This window comes from Struthio camelus, chromosome 1, assembly GCF_040807025.1.
Source record: "Struthio camelus isolate bStrCam1 chromosome 1, bStrCam1.hap1, whole genome shotgun sequence".
NCBI lineage: Eukaryota > Metazoa > Chordata > Aves > Struthioniformes > Struthionidae > Struthio > Struthio camelus.
The window spans coordinates 74,930,974-74,957,040 of NC_090942.1; the positions used below are offsets into that span (position 1 = coordinate 74,930,974).

General features: G+C 37.6%; 1 protein-coding gene across 50 annotated transcripts in view; it reads left to right on the plus strand.

Moving 5' to 3' along the window:
• Positions 1-26,067, plus strand: part of SOX5 (SRY-box transcription factor 5) — a 724,053-nt gene that overhangs the window by 444,322 nt on the left and 253,664 nt on the right. For 28 of the 50 annotated variants that reach the window (XM_068949513.1, XM_068949463.1, XM_068949503.1 and 25 more), the window contains one exon: positions 21,805-22,036. In XM_068949513.1, the coding sequence (XP_068805614.1) occupies positions 21,806-22,036 (231 nt within the window). In that variant the 5' untranslated portion in view covers position 21,805. The remainder of the gene's footprint in view (positions 1-21,804; positions 22,037-26,067) is intronic. The other 22 variants (XM_068949602.1, XM_068949596.1, XM_068949562.1 and 19 more) reach the window with 1 other exon arrangement.

The window sequence follows — 26,067 nt, forward strand, 5'->3', positions numbered from 1 at the left end:
TCTTTAACTGTCTAGCTCCAGTGTGTGAGGAAAAGTGAGGTCAGGCGTGTGTCAGTACAGGAGTTTGGAAATCCCTTGAAGTTTGTGTGTTGCTTGTGCCTTCCAGGAAGCCCTGGCTAAAGTTTTGAAAGCCTCCAGAATTTAGCTGAGGTCTACATTTCAAAGAATATAAAGCATCTGTATTTTCAAAGATTCTGATGTAATGTTTAACACTGAAAACAGGAGGAAAGGATGAATACATGTATATAGGTAGAGTGCATGTTTTTCATAAAGAACTCAAAAGCTGTTTGTGAAAGAAGTGCATGTGATCCAGCTAGTACAAAAATGTGTGTGTTCTTTCAGGATTTTGGGGCAGTGGAATGTTTTTAATGGTTTGGCTCATGCTTCTAATCTGTTTTGAGATAAATCACTCCAAGGGATGTTTAAGGGAAAAATCGGAGCTTGTTTGTCCTTATTTTTGTTTGTATGAAATACTGAAGTGAGTGCTTGGAATATGTTGATACACAATCTTAGACCCGTTTATCAGGTAAAGTTGAATAAAGCGGTACATGTGTATTGTAATTGTGGACTGTTGTGCAGGTCACTCGATTTTTCTTTAAAATGAAAATAACCTAGTTGAGTAAGACAGTATATGTAACACCAAGAGATGCATCTTTTTGTTGCATCTTTAAATACTCCAAAACACTTCAGTAAAGTAATAGCTAATAGTTATTTCTTACCAGGCACTTCCCAATAGATAATAGACACTGAGTGTCCTGGCTCAGTCCAGTTTTCAAAGAAAAAAAGTTTGTATTATATTTGGCAAAATTTGATGGCCTTTTTGTCAGTCTTAGAAAAGAGGGCAAGGAATAAATAAGTCCAGGGAGCACCCGATTCCCCTCACCTCCAAATCTTTTATTATTAGCTACTATGCAGCCCTGAGTAGGAACATCATGGGAAGTTTGTTCTTCCTCCGTCTTTGCAGTATTATTGTGTGAATAAACAGAGGATATGCTTGTCAATAAACAGAGGATATGCTTGTCATTCTCTCTCCTTTCATAAGCGCTACATTCATTTGTAATCATAAGGCTCTGTCCAGCTCTTGCTGAAAACAATCATAAGACTTGCATTGGCTTAACTTGGAGGTTGGATTTGTCCCATTAAAAAGGAAGAAAATAGAATAGGAGTGTTTTTAATGATTCCTTCTGAGGCTTTTCCTGGCACAAAGAACTGCAGATAATTGTTTTTAGATGAAATGCAGTTACATTTCAGTATTATATTTATTAGCTTTTTAAAAGAGGAATAACCAAACTGGACATATGGGGTGTTTGAAGTGTGATTGTGTGAGACTAAGATAATTTCAGGAGAATAGCTTAAGTCGCAGGATATGTGTGATGCCCTTTGTATACAAAATGTGGGACTGTGGAATTTATTTTGCATGCGCTGGTTTTGACTGAGAAAGAATCCAGAATGTGACTATTTAGTCATATGTAGAAGATTAAAAGAATGCAACCTATCTGTAGACTTTGGGGCCCATTAATTAGGCCTGATGGTGATGTGATCTCTGGAAATATTCTAGATAAGTAGATTTAATCCTTGCTAACAATCAGTCGCTTGAAACCATTTGTGGTAGAATGTGAAAAGGAATAGAGTAGGTTTAACACGCAAATGGAGCCCAGTCCTGTTTGGCTTTGAATGGCTTTGACTCTCTTAAAGTTCTGTAGGTTTTGGACTTGTTACAAGACCAGGACGCTAACATAAGAATTTTTACCTCTATCCATGTTTTCCCCCCTAACTGGCAATGTCATTTGCACATTAAAATGGAGTACTACATCTGTTTTTGGCACAATTTAGGCTTTGCCTCAGGCCATCCCAAGACTAAGTTAGAACACATATTAAGAACATGTCTTAAGCCTTCCTCTAGAGTTTCCAGGTTCAATTACAAATGTCTTTTCTCCACTTTTTGGAACGTCTTCTGTTGACTTCAGTGTAATTTAGCTACGGATGACTGTGATCCAGATCCTTTTAAGAACGAGAAGGTAGGAGAGGTTACCGCTTGTTCCCCTACTTTCTTTTCATTCATCGAGGAGGTGGAGGGAAAGAATGAAGTGGCAGAACTTTTGTTGCTACTGTTTTTGGAGAAATGTGTTCAAAGAATTGTTTTGGAAGGTGATGGTGAAGTTGTTTCTACTATTCGCACTGCACTGCCAAAACATTGTACTCTTGTATGAGGTAATAGCTGTGGTTTGTGGCGACATTATGAAAACAGTGGTTTGTTATGATGATTGCAGAAAAAATCCCAGATACATGGTAACGTATTTGTAATATTTTATTGAAGCAAAACATGGAAAATGCAGCATAGCATGGAGTCCCCTTGGACTGATTTCATGCATCAGGAATGAAGAAGCAATTGTGCAAAACTTAAATGGCTGTACATGACATCAAATAATAGATTTTGGCACATTTTGGCATAAATGCCTTAGTTTCATTGTTATTTATAGTATATTTAGTATATTTAGTAGTACATACTGTTTGTTGGTAGTAGGCTGTATTTTATAATGCTAATAATCTAAGTTTGAATGTGTGTTTTTATTTTGTCATGTGAAATAGAGACAGTATTAACCAAAGCTGCTGTATGCTGATGTAGGATAAAGAATGGGACAAACATATTATCTTGCAGCTTATGTAATATAGTCATTGAAGGCTATCTAAGTAGCTAGATAGGCAGAAAGACCACAAACTCCATCTTCTCAGCGAGAATTATGAGGTGAGGCACTCAGCAGAATGAGTAGGAAGAGATTTCATGGGGTCCGTTTACACGTTAGCTGGGCAGGCTGAACTCCTGTGTTTTCCAGCTATGCTGACTGAGAGATTTGAAATTAATTTTTGAACCTTTGGTTGCATCTGCATTTACAGGAATCTGCTTTTGTTTCTTCTTTAATTCCCTTTTAATTAATGGGCATTTCTAGCCTGAAGGATTCAGTCACGACCGTTATTTGTTTTGAATTTATTAAAAGAATAGAATTGAAGCAACACAATATGACCGTGACTCTCCCAAGCTTTGGGTATCGAAAACTGCTTATTATCCAAGACAGTTTTGTGTCCCCGTTAGGTACATGGGTCCTTCAGTTTAAAAGCTCTGCTTCATCTGCATTTGGTGCCTTCCATCATGCTCAGAAAATCAAGCCAGAACCTTTAAAAGTTTAGTAGGAGTCAGTTACAAGAGAGCACCAGTAATAAATGTTATCAGATTGTATGAAAAACAGGTCCCAAAACAGTTGTATTAAAACAGTATGTCACTGTATCAGTGAAGCAGCACTGTTGCTTGATTCATCCTCCTTTTTTTTCCTGTCTCTATTTCACCTTGTTTTTGTCACGTTGCAAAAAAACCCCACTCTAACACATTTATGTTTTAGAGAGTTGGAACTTATGCAGGATTTTTGTAATGCCTGTTGTTACAACATGTCTGTTACAAAACAGAGCGGGATCTACAGCAGAGATGTAATGAATGACCACAGTCAATTTCTGTGAAGAACAATTGATTTCTGGTTTTAGAAAGTATACCCTTAATAATTACTCATTTAGCTGAACTGTTCTTCTTTATATGAGTTGTATACAGAAAGAGAGTCGCAATACATGCTATTGCTCATCTAGCTGGGTCAATAATGATATAAACTGTGTAGATATGACAAACTGCCTAAAAGAAGTAATGACAAAGAACTGAAATAAAATATTTTGCTCTAGGTAGATACTGGTTCTTTTTAGTGTGTTAAAACAGGCAGACTATTATAAAAATACAGTCTGAGAACAATTACATCAGAAACATCTTTTAAGGATGCTTTCACCAAATCAGTGGCGTACATTTGCTAGCTGTCCTTTTTTTCTGCTTTATATAATGACTGATCCAAAGTTGCTGTTGGAATCGGTGGCAGCTGAAAATGCTGAGGACTTTGCAGGATTAGGCATCTTCCTCACATGCACTTCAGGAGATGCTGAAGTTGAAAGGAGCTTTTAGCTCTTAAAGATTACACAGCTTTGCTATGAAACACTTGTCTGCAGAACATCCACAGTCTTGTGGCATGATGAAAAGGGGAATAGGAGAAGCAATGAAATAGGGATTGGAGGAAGCAAAAATTGCATGCATATGTAAATTTGTATGAGAGAGGCTAGCTAGGTGGTAGCATGATGTTAGGGACTTTGTTCTTATTCTTGAATGTTTGGGTTTTTTAGTAGTTGTGGTGGATCTTTTTCGATTGCTTCATTTTGTTTTGTGACCAGGCTGAATAGGAAGGTTTGGCTGGCAATTTGTAGACTGGGGAGAAGGTGCAGCTGGAAATGTATGGGGGTGGCAAAAAGAAAAAAGGGAAACAAAGGTTGCTTTAGTCTTTTCTAAGGTTCATGGCTATATGGGTTTTGGGATTCATCATCTAGTGGAAAAAAAGAGATGAACAGACCAAGGGAAGTTGTCCTGTTTATTTGACTAGGCCTTCCTTTAACTCAGTATTCTGTAATCATCTTTATGCTGGTTGTCTTTCAAAGCATAATTAGCCTGGAAGTCAATGTGGGTGGTGGGCAGTATAGAGAAGTATTTCTTCTGAAAAAATAAATAAGAAAGAAATGGGCTAGCAAAGAAAAAAGTCCTGTATAGCTTTCCAATATTCTGGTTTGGACAGTGTATATGCACTTTAAGAAGCCAAAGACATCCTGAATTGAAGTCTAAAGAGAGTTCACTAGAAACAGTCTAATTGGAACATGCCCCAATTTATTATAATGATGATAATACTTATGTTGTGCCCTCTGTGCTAATATCTCAAATTGCTTTACAAATATTAAAGGAATTAACTTGCATAACGCCACTGACAAATAGATATAATTGCCATCCCCTTATACACGTCTGGGGAATTGAAGTACTGAGTGGTTAACAGCTCAGGTGTGCAACCCTTTTCCCTAGAGTTAAGGATTTACGTAAGTCACCCCACTGCAGCCAAAGGTTGGAACATAGCAAGAGAAAAACTTAGTTCATTTGTCTTCCTGAACATTTACAGCTGTCTGTTTAACTAAACTCATTTTTATTTTGGTGGAGAAACTTGCAACTTTAGAGGGACAGGAGGCAGAGTTATAATTAATTCTTCCTTAACTGGCCTAGCAGTAGTTCTGCTTAATCAATTCCTTAATGGGAGGATGAAGTAAGGCGAAGCAGTTGAGTTGTGGAGGGGACAAGAGGAAAAGGGAGAGATGGAGAGAAAGATGGACAGAAGGAGACAGACATTTCTTATGCTGTTGAAGGCACACCTTGAGGAATACCTGCATAAATGAAACACATTTGTTAGTTTTCCCTCAAATAACCTGTTGACTTAATTAAGGGAAATTGAAAGAAATAGACAATTCAGTTTGGAAAAATTCATTAAATTTTTTTTTCCTACCCCTTCCTGTCTTTCATTCAGTCCATGAGAGTTTCTGGAGTGTGAAATGTGAAGACACCAAATTGGAATTAATTTTGCTTTTTCATTTAACAGATTGTGTTACATTAACACCACACTATTGCCAAGCAGCAAACCTTTCCTTTCCTCAGATGTTAGCTGCTACTACAGACTAAAGACTGCTGAAAGAATGGTTATGCTGAAATGCTTTCTTCAAGCTTATCCTCTTCTTTGGCTCAAGTGGGTCTTGATTCTGTTCAGATGTATTCACATGAGCAGTCTCACTGAGTTCACTTTTATTGCTTTCTGGCAACCGAGCTGGACTCTTATTTCATATAGCATCATAGAAACTGGAATTTCAAAGCTCATTCGGTCCTTAGAGAGACCTTTGCAAGACTCTCTTCTCCTGTAGCTACACAGCACAAAATACGCTAAGGACACAATTGAACTAATCAGGACTACCTGTGTACACAAAATTAGCCAATATTTTATTTAAGAGATGACAACTTTGATATCATGCTGTTCGTTATCAGTCAAGGAACTGTTGCTGGTTATGTAACTGGATTATTAAATTGTTTACTGATAAATCTTGCTTCCAAAATTAAGCATGTATTGAGAGTATTAGTGCTGTTCTGCTGAAAAGGACTAGTTATAAATTGTATCACAGGATTTATCATATTTCCCTAAATTGTATTTTGTTTTCACTTATGAGCACATTTTTTAATTTTCAGTCCCACAAGTTTAGCCTAAGATCTCACAGTCAAGCTGAGTTCTCTCGTGCTCTTGGATGGCAACCAACATTAAAATTCTGCAGCTTAAGTTCTTCTCATGATGATACCTTCCTTTCTGCAAAACATTTATTTTGTGCCTGTTCACATTCAGGATAGATCATGGAAGTTTTGCAGATTCCAGTGGGGGCTAAGTCTGATTCTGCAATTCGTGTATTATTCTATGGCATTTGACTAGAACAAAATGCTGTTCAGTGGCCTGTGGAGTAGTTGGTTCTGCAGAACTTAATAAAGTAGAAGTAGCAAGAAAAAAAGCCTTGAATTAGAAAATGAAACTAAACAAAATGATATATATGCTTCTTAATGCATCCAGGGCTCAGGACTGTCTAGTGAGAAAGTGTCGTTTGACGTTACCACTGTTTATTACAGACTTGTACCTGAATAGTTTAGGTCTCTCTGTTTTCCCTGCTGAACAGGGCAGTGTTTAATGTTCATGTTCCCGCAGGAGTGGTGGCCCATTCATTGGCACTGTCTCACAAAAAAAATGTAAGCCCATTCCATTGCTTTTTAGAAGAAATGTGCATCATCTATCCGTAAGAGACTATTCAATTTCAGGCTTTCTGCCCTTTGAAATAGAATTTTCGTATGCATTCTTTAAAAAATCCTGTGCTACAGTTGTAAATCCTAAATTATATAATTTTGAAAGAATCTGAGCAAAACTGTCTTTGAGAGGTGGTTCTTTCAGCTGTGGTGCTTTTGCCTTTTCCCATCTTTACAACCATAATTCAGTTGCATTTAGTATCTTCAAGAATCAAAATGCTGTCACTGCTAATGGACCTTTGTTATGAACCAAACGAGAAGGGAATCTTTTTTAACGTGAAAAAATTGTTTTACTGAGGGAGAGGGGGGGAGTATCATGCATTTCATCTATTTAAAAAAACAAAAACAACAACAACAACCAAAGAGAAATAAATTAAAAGTGCTGCTAGGATTGCCGTTGTCAAATGTAAAAGGCTTCTGCCGCTGCTGCTGCTGCTGCGGTATACGTAAAACCCACGGTGGTGAGCGATCATGTAGCCTTTTCCAAGGATACTTATTTTTTTTTATATATTTTCATTGTTCCATCAAAACCATTTTTGGTACTCAAATATTACTTGTCTATATCTTCTGTTTAATGTCAACTTTTTATTTCCTTAAACTGTTCTGTGCATTGCTACACACAACTAAACAGTTGACAAGCTTGCAGTTTATGGCTGCCATGGTTGTATTTCTTGGTTGGTGAAGGATTTTTTCTAAATGTCATTTGTCGAGTGTGTTTGACCCCACTGGAGATGCAAGACACATGACATCCAGGACTGTTCTATTAAAGTTCTCCCTTAAGTTCAGAGGAGTTGTATTAAGAACTATGAGAATGTCAGATTTTATGCATTTGTCATAATATAGTCCAAAATTCTGCTAAATTTTGTGTAATATATCATGCTTTGATAACTCTGAAAAATGTTGCTCAGAGCTTTTTATATCGCCTAGCTCAACTGCATTATTTTAAGTAGTCTTTTGTACTGAAAGGGCCTCATTTGTTCCTATGCTACATGAAACTGAGGCTAACTAGCACTAATCTGCCTTACTTACAGCTGTCTCTTTGTCAACTCTTTTTCACAAAAACATATATGGAAAAATCTTTTTAGATTTTACTTTTAGATTTTAAGCATTCGCTTTTGGTGGAAGAAAATCAGGGAACTGCAGAAGGGAAAGTGAAGTTCAAAGTTACTTGGCAGTACAAATTAATGCATATTTTATTAAGCGCAGTTGAACTGATCTAAATTAATTGTGACTACTACTGTAAGTGGGAAGATATTGTAGAATGTAAAATATAACATTAATAATGAAGATTGTCTTCTGCTTTCCTGTTGGCGGATAGCTATTTCTAAACTGCCTGGAAGACAGACTTGCTGAACATGATTTGCTTAGCTAGGCTGTTGCCTGCTTTGTAACTTTGTTATTTCTAATAATGGCTGATTACACAGGTTGCAATATCAACAATAGTCGATTTTCTGAGAAATACATTATTTTCACAGTGCCACGGATGGAAGAAACACTCACTTGGCGCTGATAATTAGTGATCAATTTGGAGATTATCACAAACAATTTACAAAGGTTGACGTTTTCTTTAGAAGTCCCTTTGGATAAACTGGATGTTAAATTACCTGCCTAAGGCTTTTACTTTACTTGTGTTAATAAGATGAAAATGACTGTGTTTGAAGAGCTCTGAATTGAACTTTTCAGGCTGTCTAATAATCCATACAACTCTTCTCTAAACATCTTAAGTAAGTGAGCAAACAGAGACTATAATAAAATTGAAAATGATCATATAGGCACGTTACCACCCAGTTTAAGTAATGGGGCATGACAAATAAGAGGCACTGTTGTAGAGTTCATATTTTTCATTTTATGGGATGCGTTAAATATTTGATCATCAACCAGCGGGTAGAAACAATTGGCTCCTAGTCAGATTTTCAGAAGTGCTCAGGCATCTTAATACTGGAAGCATATTTGAAAATCTTGAACAGCAAAGCAAACTCTATTAAATATCTTAATAAATCTGGCTTATGCCTTATAGCCATGACATCTGGGGGGGGGAGGAGTAGAGAGAAAGTGGGGAAAAAGGTATAAAGGCCTAGTAACAGTGGCGCTGTCTGATCCCCACCCTGTGGGTGGGCTGAGAAGGGAGTAGGAGACAACAGCAACAAATCAGTGTATGGCCGATGAGGTCTTTCACTGGAGGCCTTCTGAAAACTCTTGGAAAATGCCAGCAGGAAACCCAGCCTACAGCTGCATGGTTAGTCCATGTTGCAAGCAGACTAATGGAACCAGAAGCATGCTGGTCAGTTAAAAACGTTCCCCTAGGAATAGTCTGACATTTTTGAGACTTTACGTTATGGTTGAGCTTTTTAAAGCTTAAAATCTGATATACTTATATGGGCCATTGAAAAGAGAAAGGAAAAATAAATGGCTCTTTGATGGCTTTCAGTTTGTGAATGAATGGGGAGGGAGCTAGGTACTAGATATAATATTACAAAAACTACCCTTTCTAGGGAATTGTGTCTTTTCAATAGGCCCGTATTGTTAGTTATCCAGGGCAAAGGTTGCAAAGGGGGCCGTTTCTAGCTTTCTGTCATTACCTTGATAGTGCATTTGATGAATGCAGTATCCCTCATTTTCACTCTACTAAGGAATTATCCTAAGAGCTATGGAATAACAGAGGAAACTGGAAGTCAGAGTTTCTGAGTTGCTGTCCCAATCTGGCCCTGATTTACTGTGTGAGGGTGGGTTACGGATCCAGCTTTCACTTCAGTGCCTGCACTGGGTAGTCCCATGTAAACAAGAACCAAATAGGTGTTTGTAACTCTGTTCATCTGTGAAATGGGTGCAGTCATTAGTGTTTTATGATGAAAGTTTGTGAGATTTATTTAAATTAATTGCACTGAATAAAAAGCACTCGGTGATTGCAAATAACCATCAGTGGCAAGATGTGAGTTTTAATCTAGTGTGAGGAGGGATAGAGAAGATGATCCAGTGAAACTGGACGGTATAGTGAAAAGCATTCAGTGAAATACTACTTTTTTTAGTATTATCACTACCCATAAAAAGAAAGATCAATAGATTTCTACATAAATATGGTCCATACAGACACACGCACAAAAGATTCTTTAAGTTGGTTGGCAGGACTGGATGAAGAAACTTAATTTTTGCCATATTCACGTAGCTGAATTGAGTACTTTTTTTCCCCTTGCTCACATGTCAGTATGCACAGAAGTATCAAGTAGATCAATGATACGAACAAGATTTTCTCTCTTCAGTCTTCAACACCAGAACGGTAATCACTAATAAAATATTTTTCTCTTAAAAAAAAAAAAAAGAAGAAGAAAAAGAAAAAAAAAAGGAAATCAGAGCTTGCAAAGCTTTTTATAAAGGCAGTTAGGCGTTCTTATTTCTTGTGTAGAAATAGAACAAGCTGGGAACCCAAAAGGTTTGCTAAATCTTCTGGGGTGATGCAAGAGGCTGCTGCTAACTGGGTCCTGAAGGATGCTCTCTGCAGTCCTCACCACCGGCTCCCACTTCAGCAGCCCCAACTCCAGCCAAGGGGCACGAGGCAATCTGCTGCCCCCATGCAGTTTCAGTGTTTGCTCTCGCTACAGCAATGACCAACTCCAAAGGATGTTGGCATACTGCAGAATTAAATTTCTATGATGTATTCCAATTGTTAAGCCAGTCCTCTGTCCAAAATGTCATTCAAGCAATGGTAGAGCTTGCCAGAGGAATACTCACCCAAATTAAAAGCTCTTTATTACCTTTTTGAAACTAAAAATGCGTCAGTGGACAGATTCTTGCTGCAGTTTGCCCGTGTTGCCATTTCGTAGCCAGTTCAGGCTGGGAACAGTGAAAACGTTAGCTGATCATCAGCTCAGGTGATAAAACTAGGAAATGGTTGTCAGTGGCTAATACCAATGAATCTGTGTTTTTTTTCTCTCAATGACCTAGCTTAATGTGACTGTAATTATTCCCAGCCATTTACTACGTTAGACTAGGTAGCCCAGGGATTGAGTGGGCATCCTCTTCCAGCTGAGAAATGTTCTTTCCAGTGTAATTTTCAGATACATCAAAGAGCTTTCTGGGAGATCTACTTTCTGCTACCTTTTCCTAGGGATATAGGGCAAATACGTCTATTCAGTCTTGAGTTGTTCTCGGTGCCAAATCCATGCACTTAGAAAAAGAAAAAAGGGGGCAGAGCACAGAAGAAGTGGAAAGTAGGAAGTAAGAAAGATCGTTTAACAGATACCTGAATTTTCTGAGATGCTCAGCACTACCTCTTTTGTGCCTGAAGGAATCTGCAGGCCCTCAGTCCCTGCAGAGCTCAGGCCAAGGATGCCCTCTGAATTCCTGATTATCCATGCAGTGGTCCTTTTTCTCATAACAGTTGCGACATACGTTTTAGATCCAAACATCTGGATTTGGATTCACTTATATTATAATTAGGTGTGTCCCCAAAGGGAAGAAGGCTTTTTTTATGGAAGTAGTCTTTTCAAGAAAGCTATTATACCACTTGTTATGGCAGTAGCAGCCAGGTTTACTTTACTGTAATGTATGTTTATTTTTTTCAGAAGACTATAGCTATCTTCTGAAGTTGAACCTCCACAGCAATATGGGTCTTAGGCTGCTAAACTGTTTTAATACATCTTGTTAAAAATAATTCCATGCAAGTACATTTTAATGGTGATTTTTTTAAGTGTGTTTGAAGGCAGTGTGTGGACAGTGTGATGTAGAGGAAGAGCCAAATGTTTATTTTAAGATGTGTTTGAATGAATCTGCCTACATAAACTTACCAGTGTTAAGAAAGAGGGGCTCTGCCCCTTTTAGATCACAAAGGCCTCTCAGTGGGGGATGGTTTTGGTAATGGAAAAAACAAAAAAGGTTCCAGTATGTGGTGGAGGAGGTAAAATAAACAAACAGCAATGGATGATTACTTCTCTCCATCAAGGCTTCTTTATCCTTGCAAGCTCAGTCAGTGGTCAGCATGTTAGACACCCCTCCCTGTTTTATCCATCCCTAACTGTGTTCTTTGACAGCATTGGTTTATACAGCTGGGTCTTTGTGGAGCTTTATGGGAATTGCTATTGAACAACAGACATGAAGGTAGACAAAGTACCTATGGAAGGGTGAATGGCAGACTTCCCCTGAGTTTCCCTGGAGGGAAAGATACTAGTTTCAGGGTTTTTTCCTCCTTCCCCCCTCTCCAAGATTTTTAAAGTGGACTTTTTTCTTACAACTGTTTTTTAGCGCCTGCCACTGCAACCTTTCTAAAATAAATTTTGAGACTCCTTACGGTCCTAAAGGTATGTGGTCTTTTAGAATGATCTGTCATTTTTTTATTTGTGGATTTGTTTTTATTCGGAATACCAGTATGCATTTGTTTGTGCTGATACATGGGTATGTGTGTGTTGTGTTATTAGTAGTCATGGTTTAGTTATGTAACTACTCCAGCAAAATCTAGAGTTAAGATGTGTTAAGAAGGATAATTATCAGCTGTTTGCAATGTCTAATAAATATTGTTCTTTCTGTAGAAATTTGACAGGCAGTTCTTGAATCAGATACAGCAAAAATGCAGCTTTTAGACAGTGGTGAGTTGAAGTCGGTCCACATACCTAGCAGTGCAGTTATAGTGGTGAGGAAGCATGTGAAATCAACAATTTTAAAAAGTGTTCAGGAGCACTTTAGACTGACCATGGACGTTCAGAAATCAGAAAATTACAGAATTGGTGGCTTGTACAGGTAGATATTACTGCAGCTGAACTGGCATGTGCTTTATCGTGATGGATGACTGCACTGCACGTTTATTAATGTAACTTCTTAATTTTTACGGCTTTATGAATAAACACTAGGAAAATAATATAACAACCATGAACCTTTCACAAGGCATCATAAGAAGGCTTCACAGTACAATATAGCCAGTCAGTGGAGTAGGAACGCCCTTGCATCCTTCCATAAATTCTTGCTATTTTATCCCTCACACGATCCGCCTATTGGAACAGAGATGGCCTGACTCTGTGGGTAATCTGAAGTACAATACGTGTGTGCAAAACCGCTGGAACCCTTGAAAAGAGTTCATCTCTTTTGAAATACCACAATGTCTGAGTAAAATTATTTTTATTTAGACAATTTTTGTTTTTTACTCTATTTATATTTCACAGTAGTTTTCAGAAGCAGCAATTTTCACTAGTTTCTGAAAGACGACATCTGGGCTTTGGAACAATTTCTTTTCAGCTTTGAAAATTCTACCTCAAATTACTTAGACATTATAGATGTTCAAAATTTTGGGGTTTTGTTTTTTAACATAATAGAAGGGCAATAATGTATTTATTCCCTGTCATTTTGTCTTCAAATTCAGTTTGATTTTTCTTTCTCAGACTTTCCAGGATTATTTGTTCCTGGGCCAAGAATGCACCTGTCCTATATAAACCCTGAAAGGGGGAGAGGGGAGAACATGCGTATGAAGCAAAAATAATAAAAAAAAATTCTCTGCAGCTGGAATTAACCTGTTAGAAAATGTTTAGATTCATTAGAGGCATTGCTCTGTCTAAGTATAATTCTTTCCGGTTCCCCCCCCCCCCCCCCCCCACACACCCCCACTCTACTTTTCACTGTGCTTGTCATTCTTTAAAAGCCAGGTTCACTGCGGCCCCAATTCTGCTCCCACTAAAGTCAGTTAGAGCCCAGTATTTCACTGATGTGAGTTCAGGCTGTGTCTGTGTATACATATATACTTTATTAGCATTATTAATTGTACAAGCAAATACATAGTATGTGTATGGCTATATGTGCTTTTCTTTCTTTATTTGTATTTTTGTTATAAGGTGGCATGTGAACACATGCATGTCTGAATGATTTTTGTAACAGGAGTGTATGGTAATGGCAGAACAACACTTAAAGTTACGATGCATAAACATCGGTGGATGTACTGAAAAAGATTTTAGAAGTGCAATTATGTGTATATTTGTTAGAATTAAACATACATACAGTAGAAACTCCTTACATTGAACTTGCCTGTAATTAAATTCAGAGGGAAGTGGAAAAAACATAAAAGTATTTTATTTTTTTTCCTTGTTTCAAGCTTATTTCTAATTAAACACAATCTCTGGTTAGGGAATATTGTTATTTTAAAAATAAATATAAAAATTCCTTTGGGCTGAAACGTAGTAAGGAAAAAGGGAGGAGAGGGGATTGATAGCTGTTTCCTTGGCACTCACATTATTAAGCAATGGCTTGATAGAATAGTGGGAAAAAGTGTGTCATAGTTTAGCTAGAGCTCAATCAGAAGAATAGCTTCTCATATCAAACTCTGGATGACTTTTGTGAGAGAATTTCTATTATTAATGTTGATTCCACTGAAAATAATTCATCATTTGGTATTATGCTTGAAGAAAGTTCTGTGTCAGCTTGATTAAACAGGAATATGAATGACCAAGATTAAGCTCCCTAAATTGCAAAAGTTTTAGTATTACCTAACTTTTCAGGATGAGTCTGTGCTTCCTCAGATTTATTTGTAATAAGTCATTCATAATTGTCATAATTTTAAGGCTTTTTTAACTCCCTACCTTCATTTCACTCAATGTCAGCGGAAATTAGGTATGCACATCTGTGTGTGATGTAAGGATTCCTTGTAACACACAGCACATCTCTCCCACTCAGCGTCTGGAGACTGACTGACTACTTTTCTATCATTTTCAAGAATTAGTTTGTACAGTAAACGTCTGAGGCTTTGAATCTCTAAATATTTGACAAGATCCTGTTTGTAGTTCAGCTGGCAGAAGAGTGATGATTACTTAGTGTCATGGTGATGACGATACTCCGTTCCAGTGGTGATCAGTTCCTAAAATTTTACAGGGAAATAAAAACCAAGAACTCTGCTATTCTTTCTGTGGCATAAGAAAAAGTAAAAAAGCAAGATGATGTATTAGGAGCTGAAGAGTGAGGGAAGGTGTATTTTTAAAATGTTAGAGGAGAAGAAAAAAAAAAAAGGAAGGCAGAATTAATTTGAAGATGCGCTGGAAAATAAATGAGCTTGTGGATTTAATTCAAAATCATCCAAGCAGAGTCTTTTGCATGAAAGAAACAAGTGATCAGGCTCAGTTTACTTGAAACATCAACAATGGCTACATCCTGCTGTTTCAGAGTTTGTGCTGATAGATGCTCATTGTCTTTGACACTGCGCCATTACATTTGAATGTTGCCAATACTGCAACCACATTTTCACTGCAGTGGTATTCTCCTTTTGAGAAGTTACCAAAACATCCAAAATTTGAATTCTCATCCTTTACAAACATACTTTTCTGCTGAAGAAAGATCTGATTCTGTAGTTTCTGTTCTGTGAACATAGTATTAGATTTTTGGCTCTTTTAATTAACATACAAAGTACTAGGGGGAAAAAAAAGGCTTATGAGTTGGACAGATACCAAATAAAAATAAGATACTAGCTTCTGAATTTTGACTGTATGTTTTTGGGTAGCTCACTAAACTTTCCTATTTAGCAGCTACTGTATGGTACAAAGCAGGACAGTAATAAGAAGTCCTCTTTGAGATTTGCAAATGACTTATGCAGTATTCTTTGCAGGAATAGCCCATACTATCTTGGTAGGAGTTCTGTCACCACCTTACAAATTCTGTTTTGGTTGAGGCTTGGTCTGTTTCAGCCTGGACTATTTCCCTAAATAACTTATTCATGCACAGTGAATCTTTTTCAGTTACCTACTTCGAAAGGTCAATGAAAATTTATGCACAAAACATACAGGGAATATGCATTTTTTTCGCAACATATTTTTCCTAGACTTGATTTTACAATGTCTTTTCCTGCATGAAAACTTGTAGAATATGCAAGAAAATGGAGATGATAAATTTTTAGTTGAGGTCATAGAGTTCATAAAAAGTATGGTTTTTGTTTTCTAATGAGAAAAGAAGAATTCTAAAAAAATCTTAACATTTTATTGGAAGACTCTTGTAGTGACTTTATTTAAGGGCTTCAAAATTTATCAAAATGAAAGCATTTGCCACTGGAATTCTGAAAAAGTCTCTTCTCCAAAAAAAAAAAAAAAGTTTCCACAACATGTATCAGGTTTATCAGCCAAGTTGCTGTGGATATATTACTATATTTTAAAAGGCAAACTTTAAAATAAATGTAGGATAGCACATTCCATGCCTATTTAAAATTCAAATTCTTTTTTTAAGTTACCCCAGTCAGAGAGCAAACCTGGAAAGCAAAAATGATTGGGAAATAAGGATAAAGTTGAGTTGGGTGAATTGGAAGTTGTTGGATGACTTTAACCATAGGATTGCTGTTATAATAATAGACAACTGCACAGAAACATTGTGTGGTTTATGTCATGGTAAGTTTAGTATATGTTAACAGAGTTGACTTATTCACCAAAACCTTTTGTGAATAACATAACTTATTTGTAGCTTATGTGCATTTGAAAAGATGGCTGATTGATATGATCTTAGAAAGTAATAATTAACAGATTATTACATCTCACTGTGAGTGACAGCTGAGGGCACATTTCATGCACATATTTTTATTGATTAGCAGATTAGAGATTTTGACTTTTTTTTTTAAATGTAAAATTACTTCAGTAAATAATTCCAAGTCAGGCTGTAAATGACTCAAAGATATTGCCAAGTGAAGTCTGTTTTTAGTGGTATGTGTAGAAACAAGTCGGGCTTGCAGTTCCCAGTGGGACAGAGTGTGGGAGTCTGCCACCCTTACTCATGTTGAGTAATACCTTATTACACAAGTAATCCTGTCAAAATGAACAAAGTTGTTTTTATAGAAAGGTACTAGTTATTCAGTGTAAGTAAATAATGAATGAATTTGGGGCCAAACTGGAGACAGTCATTAATATTAATTAGCACCTTTTGATTGGACTTTCTATAGAGAGATCATAGCATAAATAAACCTGGGAATATGAACCGTTTTATTACTACTACACATGATTAGAAATGAGGCAGATATGTGGCTGAGAGTCTGGAGAAGCTTGCATTTGCATGTGTGCATCTCTCTGTGTATAAGTATATGTATGTTTAAGTATATAGATACTCATATGCATATAACACTGCTGCTGTCTGTAATTGTATGTATTTTCTGTGGAAAACCAGAAGCTAAAGGATTTCAAATGTGTACTTTCATTAAAGAAAAATACTCCTGTGGGTCAAGAGAAGAGTCAGATTGAAATCCTGCTGAAGTTCATGGGAGTAGTTTGTAGCGTTTGGTTTGGAGTCAGGCCATATTAGAGAGTAAATTCACTATTCTTTCATTAGTTTGCATTATCCTCCGTACTGCTGCTGAAGGATCAGATCCGACAGTCTTGTCTGTGTGTCCATCCTCATGCATCTGTTCAGCATGCAACTCTTCGCCTGTCTCCTGTGCATGGGGCTGAGCAATTTAAACTCTACCCATGAGAAAGACTTAGCTTCTAGCTGCTAGAGAAACTCAAGGGGGGAACGTTTTTATGCCTATTCGGAAATGGGCTGTATGACTCCAGTCAGGCGCTGTCATGCCTGGTTATGGTAAGAAAACAACAATGCCTCTCTTGATAAGGGAAAAAAGAAAGTATTGCACAGTCAAAATTTTGACATACAATTTAAATCATCTCTCTGCGTCCTGTGGACTTGGAGCTGTCAAAAAGGAAAAGCCTGTATTTGAATGGAAAAGCTTTTTATTTCTTTAAAAAGTGTACCAACTATAATTATCCATAACTATGCAGGCCTGTTTTAATGCTGTTTTATAATTACAGGTCTTAATGCTAGATTATACAAAGTCATTTATAAATAGTCAGAACAGAAGGACTTTGGGAGTTTTTAACCTGTAGCTTGCTGTAGGTTGTGGCAGCTGATGGGATTTTGCCTGTATATATATAGTGTTAGCTATGTAATGATTGATGAATCCCTTAATTAACTCCCAACAAGTTAAGATTTATGGCCTCATATCTTTTTCTCCTGACACATCTGTGTTTGTCACTTTTAAAGACATGGATAAGCCATTTCTCCAAAAGCTTTTGTGGATATTTGAAATGTTTCTGAGATATTTTGCTTAATGTAACAAGATTAGAATTTTATGACATGAAATTTATGAAATTTTATGGCATAAGCAATCAAATTGGAATGGATGCTGGTTGTGTGCTAGAGGGCACTATCTCCTTGAATACTGGATACTGTTTTAGATTTATTTTGGGTATGCAGTCATGCATCGAATGAACCAAAACCAATGAACAAACGGATATCTAGCGGGGACTCTTAAATGAGGTTCTGTTAAAAATAATGGGGAAAAAAAAAAAGACCTGTGGAAAGATCACTTTTCTGAGGCACTAAACTCCTGGAAAAAAATAGACTTCTGTTATTTGGTAGCCTGAAATTATTTGGATGGAACCAATATTTAAATATGGCATGAGGAAACAGTTTATGGGGATGCAGTGTAGCTCTAACTCTCCAGTGGGAAAAGCCAGCCATTCTGCAATCAGTGGCAAAGCCCAGGGATCAATAGGCACAGGGTAGCAGTTTAAGCCTACAAAGAGTCCCTTGTAAATGGAAGGGGTATAAAGGAACATGTGGAGCTGAGGACAAGAACCTTCTAGGGTGAGAGGAGTCACATCAAGTATCCGCAAGATAAGAGCGAGTTGGAAGAATGAGATCTGTTTAAAAGAGCTCAATTTCAGATAACATAGTGATTCAGAATTTAGCTGTTTCCCTTCATATATTGTTTGTAATGGGAACCTAGCTTTCCTTGCAGATCATCAGATATGGAATCTCAGTTAATACTCAGTATTAACTCAATTTGGTTAACATTAGATCAGGAAAATGTAGATGTGTGTAAAGAAGAGAATTCAAGGATATGGAGTGTGTGAGCATTTAAAATTCAGAAGGACCGGTAAAACTGTAGAAAGACTGACTGAATGGATTTACCTTGTATCATATTGTTTTCTGCTTGTGAACCTAGTAATTTGCTACTATAGGCTTTGGTACTTTCAGTTGTTTTTGGAAGCTATTTCAGATTGAAATAGATTTGAGTGGGTTTTTTTTTTTTTTTAATCTTTCATTCTCTTTTGGAAATTTTCCAGATGTTCATAAGGAGTGAGTCTTTTCTGTGAAACTCTGTGATGTTTGTGTTTGATGTTAAAGGTGGTGGTGAGATTTCCTACAGGCCAGATTATACCTAACTCATGTTGGCTCATGTAAGGGCAGTTACCTGAAAACAAGGTGCAGTCCTCTTCTGAGCTCTGTGACCCTTCCCTCGGGTTGTGCAGCCACTTCTCTGAATGTCTTAGTCACTTGGAAGACTAATGCAGACTAGAAGAGTAACTTAGTCCTCTTAGCCGCCTTAGTCATTTCTTAGCCCTCTAGCATTATGATGGGCATATGGCTTGCAATTTGAACTGGATCTCATAAGAGCTGTGCAAGGTAGGAAGCAGGTTCTTAACTCCTTCCCTCGTTTCACTGTGGCCCATAGTCTAGCCCACAGGTTTTCATTTTAGATCAAAGATATGGTAATCTCTATTGCTAATGTATAGAGGCGGTCACCTCTATTGCCTTCCTTGCCTATTTTTTATAAAGTCCCTGCAGAAAATGATATCATCCCTTTTGGAAACAGTGGCAAGCAGAAGGTGATGATGATTTGCAGCATGCTAACTGAACACTATAGTGGAAACCATGTATTCACAGATAAAGTTAGCTGAAGAGCTTTGCTTCAAAATGAGAGTCAAGCTCTCCTTGTGAAGCCAAGTGACAGAATCTGTGGTTATTCTGGGTTAACATCAGTGGGAGTTTTTCACACAACTTGAGTATAGAGTATACGATACAAATCTTCATTACAGAGGAAGGCATCCTCTTTCTGTATTATACTGTCAAAATGAATTGTAGTGGATAGTTTTGTAGATGGTTCAGAATGTTTTCAGTCATCTTGTCAAATATAAATGTCCTGAAGTATAGAGCCTTACTGTGGAAAACCTGACTAATGATTTTGTGTCCTTCCCTTTTTGTTTGCCAAAATTGAGACAACCGCTTAGTGCTGATTTCCAGAAAAAGAGATTTTCTAAAAACTAAGCTTCTATTAAGGCAGTCCTGACACAAGTAACCAAAATGTTACGCTTAGAATCAACAGAAGATGTATACCTTGCTGTGGTGTGTAGATCAGTGCAGAATATGAATAATTCACATTAACTTAAGGATGGAGTTACATGGTTTCTGTAAAAGAAAAGCTTGGGGTCTATCACATCAAATATAGCTGTAAAATCCTGAATTCAGTGGGCTAATAGAAAATTGCCAGTTAGAGTCTATCTGGTGATCTCTGTCTTTTTACATATGCTTCTCTGCAGACACGTAGGTGGGAGAGCCTGAAAAACAGAATTCAGGTAGGATGTATGAAGTGTTAGTCTGCTGGACTGAGTCAAACATTAATAGCAAATACAGATTGCTTCTCTATGTACAGACAATAGATGGTGTTCAGAAGAACAGGCGATGTGCAGCTGAGTATTGGTTCTGATAGGATTTTTTTTTTTGTTTGAGGGTTGTTTTTTTTTTTTTAATATAATCTAACTTGGCTCCGGGTGCAAAGCTCAAAATGAGATCATTAGAAACAAAATAAGTCCTAACAAAGGGCTGTTTAAAGTCACTGTTTGTTTTCAGACCCAGTTGACTGCCGCTAAGAACCATTTCGTGCTCAATATGCCAAATCGCATGGACATGCACCACCTCACAGCAGCCCCACACATGGTTCAAGAGGCTGCTGGGCTTTTGAAACGCAATCCTTTAACTGTGAAGTGGAAAATCAAAATAGGGTAATTAGAATCATAAATACTAAGATTTTTGAGGAGGAACGGTATTACTTCAGCCTCTCTTTTCAACTTCTGTGCACAATAGTCTTCAGTTTCCTTGTTCATAACTTTTCATTTTCCATTAAATATTTTTATTTTTTTATTTCTTTTCTTCTTTTGACTATGTCTGTAGGGTTTCTTGCTTTTCATTCCACTCCTTATTTACAAATACCCCTGCTTAGCACTGTGGCCCATTATGCCATCCATGCACACATCCTGATTTTCATCAACAATGCTGTTGTAGTTAATCCCCAAAGTCCCCAACGTTTTAGTACTTAGCTGGACCTTTGTATTCTGAAGATCAAACCGGAAGTGTTCTGAGTTCAGACTGTGGTGTAAGATTTTTTTTGTTGTGACTGTCTTGGATGAAGGCTGGCCTTCCCGATGACATAAGGATTCTTTCAGACTTTCTGAAAGTTGGAGATGTACAAATATTATCAGAGCAGTATTATCAGGCAATGTCAAAAAATTTGGAAAGTAGGCCCAAATTTCGCCTAAAGGTTTGTGTTTGATTATACAATACATGCCCTATGTATGTTCCTTGTGTATCCTGTTTTATGTAGATGTAATTTACATTTACATGTCTTTTTTTTTCCTGATATGGCTATAGGTAGAGGAGATATAGGCTATCTTGACAGTAAGTCGTCAGTCAGTCATTACAACTGTAAATTTATGCTGTCAAAAAGCTTTGATTATTAATGTCCAAATGTTTAATTGCTTAACTATCACAGATCTGTGAACCTTAAAAGATTATTGCAACCTGATTAATAATGTTCTATCGTTCACATAGGTGATATTTTATAAACACAGACATTTTGTCTTGACAGCAAGCTTTTTTATTTTATTTTATTAGATACTATTAAATACATATGATTATTCCTTAAAAGCTAAGTTGACAATAGCTTGCATCAGGAGACATTCTGTCTTCTACGATCTCTTGCAAATAAGAACTAGATGGATATATTTTTAAAGGAATTGCATTTCATTATACAATCTTCTTAGGTGAATTTTCATGTTTAAGAAGCCAGAATACAAGAGAGTGCTATATTAGTGTATTATTCTCACAACAAACAAGCCACTGTTCTGTTGCTACCTGCTTGGCCATTGTTCCCAATTGTGTATGCTTTGCAGTGGTATTTGGATGGTTTCCTGCTCTCTGCCAGCACAAAAAAGGCATTTCTGTTACAATGGCCCCTAACCACACAATGACGGCATTAAGGATTTATTTGGAGGTTTCATTATTTTCTCCTCTTTTGTTCCTTCCAGGATGTCTTCCAAGCGACCAGCCTCTCCGTATGGGGAAGCAGATGGAGAGGTAGCCATGGTGACAAGCAGACAGAAAGTGGGAGAAGAGGAGAGTGACGGGCTCCCAGCCTTTCACCTTCCCTTGCATGTGAGTTTTCCCAACAAGCCTCACTCTGAGGAATTTCAGCCAGTTTCTCTGCTGACGCAAGAGAACTGTGGCCATAGGACTCCCACTTCTCAGCACAACACAATGGTAGGTTTGCTAATGGTCTATTGTGCTTACATCCATTCTTTCAATTCTGCCTCTACAGTAGTTTGGCATCCAGATCTGTACTTTATGGAGTATACAATGCATAGTTACACGTACAGAACATGCTACAATAATGTGAAAGCTTTGACCTAGCTGGACTGCCTTTACCCTCCACTACAAATGCTAAATCACTTATGGTGCAAACTCCTCTTTTCCTCACCTTTGTCTGCTGGCATTTAGGGTGCTAAAATTTTTTAGTTAGTGATGTAAATTTGAAGTGTATGTATTCAGCAAGCAGTAAAAGGTTTTGGAACACTGTAAGTGAGAGTCATGTTTGGCGTGGTGTCTGCAATATCACCTCAGTGCCAAGTTTATGCAATAGTAAGGCACAGGAGTCTGTATGAAAGGTATAAAAACCAACTTTAGATTTTGATGTTTTTAAAAATTCAAGTCTGATGTATATTTTACATGCCACAGATACTTAAAAGAAAATTTACTACGTTTACAGAATTATATCAGCCTACTACTTTTTCACTTGTGAATTAGCACCTCTTTATGCACTTTACAAATGATCGTGTGCACTTAATTCACTTCATTTAGCAGCCCATTGATAGTCCAGAACTGGCTTTGTATAAAACACAGGCAAACAACAAGAACAAGAAAACAATGCCATGTTCCTCGCTAATATTGTAGTGTCACTGCTGTAAAGTGAAGTGTTTGAACCCTTAATATAGAGTATTGTGATACATTTTTTTATAAAGGTTGAAAGGTGCAGGAAAAGCCATTGAAACACCAGGACTTAAGTGCCTTGACAAAGCTGTCTGTTGTGAACACACTTGCACAGTTTTTGCCTGTGTACAAATTGACTGTAACTTTTCTCTTGGTCCCCCATTTTGACAAGGGCAGTGACTTTAAGTGAAGATAATGAATGGACCTGTGTATTTGAAGGCTTTTAGAAAGGAATCCCAAAATAGGTGATAGTTGATCCTCATAAAAGCCTGCAACAACTCCATAGTGCTATTTAAGCCCTTACAGCTCATTACGCATATGTAACAAGCTCTGTATGAAAAGCCTTAGGGATTATTATTTCTCATTGGACAAAGTCGCTGGATATTCACTGAAGCTGCTTTCCTAGGTGAAGTGACTCACTCGTCCCATTCCTCCCCCCACCCCCCCTCCCCACCCCGTGTTGCTCTAATGCTTAAGTTCACACAGTGGTTTGGAATATTTAATTTCGTTCTGCGCTATTGCAACTTTAAATAAAGAAAGAACCTTGTTGGGAAAATCACTCATGGGCAGGGATATCATTATCTTTTTCTAACTTGTTTGCTTCTGATCTCTTATTATGCATTTTATGCAGTTGCAGTTCTTTAACATACAGTTCCAGTAAATGGGGTATTAGGTTGTTACTGGTGTATGAGCTTTGCTGTGCTTTGGCCTGTCTTATTAAAGGCAAGGGGCTCTTGTATTAAAGAGGCTCTTCCTTAGGACATGTAAGTCAATGGTCAAACTTGTGATGGCTTATCTGTAGAATCAGACCCTAATGAAAGAAAAACTCATCGTCTTCTAAGGAGCCCAGCAGGAATATTCTAACTGTACCTCACTGAAACATTTAGCTGCTCTTTAGGTGATTTAAACAAGATTGTCTATTCATGTATAGTCTTTAAGACTAAGAAGTTTAGCTGATCATCTAGTGTGACTTCATGCTATGTAGACCGTATTTAATCTGATGTCAAAACAGTGTATTATGTCTCTTAATAATACAAAATATTGTATGTCTTAGACAATTTCATTGTGATAATGAGGTACTGTAGGTTGATTGTGAAGCATTTTTGGGGGGTTGTGGGGACTGGTTTTGGTTTCATACATACATAAAAAATTGCCAATTTGAATGCATGCGATGTTTTGGTAATGTTTGCCTTTTAGTGAAGAGTGTTATGTAAAAATGATCATCCAGGTAGGTGAAAAAGGATATAGTCTGTATGTTTCCAGATAGAAGGAAGTGGCTGTATTAGCAAAATACGTGTAATCCTTCCCCTGTCTGTGTGGTATATAGTTACATCGTGAAAGAAGGAAGTGACTGAATCCAGAACTTTGAAAACTTTTAGATGAGTTTAATTTGTGTGATTATCATTTACAAAAGTCGTTCCCAAAGAATATCCTTTCCTCGGTAGCGTTGCAGAGGTCATTTTTATACTGTTTGAACTAACATTCTGTGATGTTTTACTGTCTCTGGAAAGCCAGTCCAGGTGTATGCACATGCACAAACAACCACACAGTGCAGTCCAATACAGTTTTATTGACAAAGCTCCAGCAGTGTGCTTCACACTTCTTAATAGCTTGTCAGCTGTACTGCACCTACTGACTGAGTCTCCAAGTGACCATGGAGTTCTCATTTTGCAGCCATCTGCTGTCCTTACAGGGTACACCTTTTCTGATCTCTCCAATGTGCAGTAAGACACAATCAGATACGAAGCTAGCTGGAAATCTTGCAGTGCATCACTCGACTGCACTCCTCTAAACCAAACTGGTCCGTGCATGTTTTGATGGGTAAGGCAATGCTCCTAAGTGATTTTTAGATGGTCCTGATATATATCCACTAGGATCATTCTGTGTAGGCTACATGTACCACTCCCATTGGGCTTAGGGAGTAAAGCCAGCAGAAGAAAACCACAGCCAAGAGGTCTTGGGAAGGTGTGGAATTACACAGTTTTGTCTCTTTGGCAGGCTGTATGGATGAATTCCTCTTGCCACCACAGCCATCCCCATCTCCTCATGCTCTGCCTCAACACTGGGTCACAAAGGGACAGCTAGGAAAACAATTTCAACCTTGAGAATCAATTTCTTGGCCTCTCTTTTCTAGCTGCTAATTGGCCCTCTGTTTCATGGGCTACTTCCAGCTGTGCTTCCTTTTACAAGTCCTGCCAGCTGGGACATCCTAGGAGCCTTAGGGTAAAGGGCTAATTGCAACTGAATAACACCTCAACAATTTACGAAACTTAGATTTTCCAAAATTTCCCCTGTTCCTATAGCCCGAGTTGTAACAACTCCTGTCTTTGACTGCCAGTTAGAAGCACAGCTCTGAATGCTGAGAAAGTCTTTTCTAAAAGAGGGCAAAAGCCTAAGAAAGAAGTCTTTAAACCTAGCCGTATCAGCAAAAAAGCTGCAAAACCACACCTTCCATCTTTCCATCAAAGTGAACAGCGTGTTTCTGAGGCTGCTGGAACTGCAGCCAGAGAGGGGTCTTTCAAAGGCAGGGGCAAGAAAGAAGAAACTAGATGCTTATTCTAAGTAGGAAAGCTCTTCCACTACTAAGAAAAGAGATGGTAATTTATCAGATTTAAACTGAAGACTTGGAAGAAAGTGTAAGACAAAGCATTTGCCATACAATATATATGAGTGTCCCCTTAGAATGTTAATCGAGGGCCATAAGCTTAGCTGGGAAACACTTGAGGATGATAGTATCAGTTAATACCTCTTTTGAAGAAACTTGTTAAGGCTGCACTGTTTGTAGGGATGGTTGTAGTAGTAAAAAGTAGTAGTAGTAAAAAGATTAGCAGGGGTAGTTGTTAGTTCATCTAAGTTCTGAGGGGTTTATTTATTTATTTATTTATTTATTTATTTTTGCCTGCCTTATTGTGGAACCTTGTGCTTTATGCTTTCACCATCTCTCAAGATCACTGATGTCACTAGCAGTGTCGTGCACTAATTTGTGAATGTAAGAGATGGGAAGGCTAAAAGCATAGTAGTGGATTAATGTATGTTGTGGACATAGTATACTGTGGTTAACTTTAACCATTTTTCATAACAATAGAATACTTTTCAAATGCCAGATGAGATTGAAAAGGAAGGTTCTTACCAAAAGATCGTACTGGTGAAGTATTGTTGTACCATTGTCCTTTCACATTCCAAACTGACTGCATGGGATTCAGTATTCATTTTCAGCTGTGCTTTAAATTGATATGAAATATTGCAGTGCATTGTTAAGTAGCCTTGTTGCCCCTCAGTAAAAATTGCTGCATTTCTGTGGTGAA